At 59.7% G+C, this 4075-nt stretch overlaps 1 protein-coding gene across 1 annotated transcript; it reads right to left on the bottom strand.

The window, feature by feature from the left end:
- Nucleotides 1–242: 242 nt before the first annotated feature.
- On the bottom strand, nt 243–2414 carry LOC147965034 (uncharacterized). Its single transcript, XM_087530256.1, has 4 exons — nt 2079–2414; nt 1233–1943; nt 990–1124; nt 243–800 (listed from the first exon to the last, which is right to left on the bottom strand). The coding sequence occupies exons 1-4, from the start codon at nt 2412–2414 to the stop codon at nt 243–245; spliced, it is 1740 nt and encodes a 579-aa protein (XP_087386382.1).
- Between the last annotated feature and the right edge of the window lie 1661 nt (nt 2415–4075).

Here is a 4075-nt window from a genome sequence, read left to right on the forward strand (position 1 = left end):
GGGTGTGCCACCGAAGCGTAGCAAATCTGCGTTCCAAGGTTAGCACAATAGGTCTTGAAGAGATTGCTAGTGAACTGCGAGCCGTTGTCGGTGATGATGTGATTAGGGACCCTGAACCAGCTCATGAGGCCCTTGATGAACTTAACTGCTGACCCGACTGGGATGGTGCGAATGGCTTCCACCTCTGCCCATTTGGTGAACTTGTCGATGGCAATGTAGAGGTAGCGGTAGCCCCCAGGCGCTCACGGGAACGGATCCAGGATATCCAGCCCCCAGACCATGAATGGCCATGAAACTGGGATAGTCTGGAGGCCCTGGGCAGGCTGGTGGATTTTCTTGGCATGGAATTGGCAGGCCTCACAGGACCTCACCAACTTGATCGCGTCGTTGAGTGCCGTGGGCCAGTAGAACCCGCTGCGGAATGCCTTGCCGACCAGGGTGCGTGACGACGAGTGATGCTCACAGTCTCTGACGTATATGTCAGCTGGCAACTCGCTCCCCTGCTCCCTCGAGATGCATCGCAAGGAAACATCATTTGGTCGCTTTCTGTATAACTCACCATCTTGTATGCAGTATGCCGTAGCCTGCCGAGCGCGCTCCGCGTCCTCCTCTTTCTCCGGCAGTGTCCCTCGTATCAGGTACGCCTTGAATTCCTCGGTCCAGCATCCCTCGCGAGGCACAAGCGCCAGGAGCAGATGTGCTCCTGAGGTCGGACCGCAAGCGGGGACTCCTGAGGCTGGTGGCTGGGGGAGTTCCTCTCGAGGTGATGTAGTCTCCGCGGCCGCGGGGATCGCCGAAGGCTTGAAGAGTCATTCTTAGAAAACACCAGGTTCTTGGGGTAGACGTCTTGACACCCTCTTGGGGATCTCATCGGCCTCCTTGTTGGTGTCGTGTGGCACATGTTGTAGCTCTAGGCCTAAGAATTGCTTCTCCATCTTGCGCACCTCCGCGAGTTAGGACTCCATATGCTCGTCCCTTGGTTCATAAACCTTGTTAGAGAAGTTGATGAGCAGTTGGGAGTCGCCCTTGATGGTGAGACCCTTCACCCCCAAGGCCGCCGCTGCCTTCAGGCCGACGATCAACCCCTCGTATTCCGCAATGTTGTTGGAGACCTTCTCACCCCGCTAGAAGTAGAGCTGCATGGCGTAGTATAGCTTGTATTGGGTGGGCGAGATGAGCACAGCGCCAGCCCCTGCGCCTTGGCGTGCGAAGGCATTGTCGAAGTACATGACCCAACCATCTGGTGCTTCACTTCCTGGCGAGAGAGATGGGCTGTCGCCAACTTCAGGTTCCGGGGCGTCGGTCCATTCGGCTACGAAGTCGGCTAGGGAGGCTCCCTTGATGACCCTGGTTGTGATGAACTCGAGCTGAAATGCCTGAAGTTTGATGTTCCACTCGACAACCCTTCCCGCGGCATTAGGGCTCCGGAACAACCTCTCCAGTGGGTAAGTAGAGACGACCTTGATCGGGTGGCCTTGGAAGTAATGGCGCAGCTTGCGTGAGGCCACCAGGAGCATGAGCAGAAGCTTCTGGGGCATGGGGTACCACGCCCTTGCGTCCCGCAATACCGTGCTGACGAAGTACACCGGGTGCTTGACAAGGGCAGGAGCGTCGATGGAGTCCGCAGCTGCTGGAGGTTGCGACACATCCGGAGGTGGGGTGACCTCCGAAGCTTGGTCACCCTTCGGGGCCTCTGCCGGCCCTTGAACACCGTCTTGTGGGGCATGATCATTTGTGGGCATCGTCTTGGCCATAGCGGCGCCGTCTTGTGACCGCACCATTCTAGGTGAGGGCCCGACATTGCGTTGCACGTTCTTGGCCCGGCGCTCCTCCCGAACTGCCAACAACATCGCGGTGGTGGAGTGAGGCGTAGCGGCCAGATAGAGCACCAGAGGCTCGAGGGGGCAAGGTGCCACCATCACCGGTGGGCTGGTTAGGTATCTCTTGAGGTTTCGAAATGCCAGATCTGCCTCTAGGGTCCATTCGAACAAGCCCTTCTTCTTCATCAGCTTGAAGAACGGCAGGGCGCGCTCCCCCAGCTTGGAGATGAAGCGCCCTAGCGAGGTCACTCGGCCTACAAGCTTCTGTATTTCCTTGAGAGTTTGCGGTGGGCTCATGTCTTCTATTGCCCTGACCTTCTCGGGGTTAGCCTCGATCCCCTTGTGAGACACGAGGAAACCTAGTAGCTTGCCGGAGCGGACACCGAACACGCACTTCTCCAGGTTGAGCCGCAAATCCACCTGGCGCGGGCTAGTGAAGGTCTCCTCTAGGTCCTGAATCAGGGTTCTCGCCTCCCAAGATTTTACCACGATCTCATCGACGTAGGCTTCAGCGTTTCTCCCAAGCTGCTGACCCAGGGCGATGTGCGTCAGCTGCTGGAAGGTCGCCCCAGCGTTGTGCAGTCCGAACGGCATGCAGGTGTAGCAGTACACCTCGCACGGGGTCAGGAAGGTGGTCTTCTCCACATCCTCCACTGCCATCTTGATCTAGTGGTAGCCCGAGAACGCGTCCAGGAAACACAGCAGGTCGCACTCGGCGGTGGAGTCGACGATCTGGTCGATGCGTGGAAGCGGGAATGGGTCTTGGGGACAGGCCTTGTTGAGGTTGTGAAGTCGACACACATGCGTTCCTTCCCACCTTTCTTTGGCACGACAACGGGGTTCGCCAGCCACTCCGGGTATCGGACCTCGCGAATGACACCTGCCACCTCCAGCTTGCGAGTTTCCTAGACGATGAAGGACTGCTTCTCCGTGGACTGTCGCCGCGCCTTCTGCTTCATAGGGCGCACATTGGGGCACACCCTTAAGTGATGCTTGATTACTCCCCTTGGTACCCCTACTCGCTTCCTGGGTTCCCAGGCGAATACCTCCTTGTTCGCGCGCAAGAACTTCACCAATGCCTCCTCTTGATCTGGTTCGAGGTTGGCGCCTATGGTGAAGGTGGCTCCCGAGGGTCCACCTTCCTCGACCGGCACTTGCTTCATTTCGGCCCGGTCTTGAGTGAACAGTTGCTTCTTCTTCGCCGGCGCGGCCTCCTTAGCCCCTGGGGTGGCTTTGCTGGCGGGGCGCGCTGCCGCTGCGGCCCTGAAGGTAAGCTTGAGGGACTCCAGAGCTTCCTTGGTGTCTCCGGCCACGGTGAGGACACCGCTGCTGCCTGGCATCTTCATGAGGTTGTAGGCCGGATGGGTCACTGCCATGAACTGAGCCAAAGAAGGGTACCCGAGGATGGCGTTGTACGGGAGGCCGATGCGGGCGATGTCGAAGTCGATGAGCTTGGTGCGGTAGTTGACCCGGGTACCAAAGGTGACCGGGAGGCGTATTTCCCCCAAGGGGCTGGTGGACCTGGTGCCGACTCCGGAGAAAGGCTTGGTGGGGCGGAGTCGGCCGTACGGCACGTGAAGCAAGCCGAAAGCTTCTACGGAGAGCATGTTGAGGCCTGCTCCGCCGTCGATGAGAGTCTTGGTCATGGCGACGTTGTAGATGGTGGGCATGCAGAGCATTGGGAGTGCACCCGAGCCGGCAGTGGTAGCAGGGTGATCCCCTGAGTCGAAGGTGAGGTCGGCCTTGGGTGCCACCCATCCTGGAGGGGCTCCCCGCTGCACAGAGGCGGCACTGATCTGGCGGAAGAACTGCTTGGTGTGGCGGTCTGAGGGTGGCACTTGCGAGCCGTCGAGGAGGGCCGCGACGGCGACAGGCGCCAGTGCCGCGAAGCGTGCGACGAAAAGGCCGCGCAGCTCCTCCCAAGAAGCAACAGAGGATCCTGGCAGGTTGAGTAGCCAGACGTGTGGTGCGCCAGCGAGGGCCATGGGGAACCAGTTGGCCATGACCTTGTCGTCGCCTCCAGCTTCCAAGACGGCCTCCTCGTATGCCAGCAGGAAGGCCGACGGATCCGCCGTTCCGTCATAGTGAGGCGGCATCTCTGGCTTGAACTTGTGCGGCCACTGCATCCGCCGCAAGGCGGGGGTGAAGACACTGAGCCCCCTGGCGCCGCCGTGGTCGCCCGCTGATCCAGTCGGAGGAGCAGTGTTGGCCACGGGGACCGGACGGAGAGGCAGAGCCAATGGAGGAGTGGAACT

This window comes from Triticum urartu, chromosome 6A (assembly GCF_056163025.1).
Source record: "Triticum urartu cultivar PI428250 chromosome 6A, HENAU_Tu73, whole genome shotgun sequence".
Classification (NCBI taxonomy): Eukaryota; Viridiplantae; Streptophyta; class Magnoliopsida; order Poales; family Poaceae; genus Triticum; species Triticum urartu.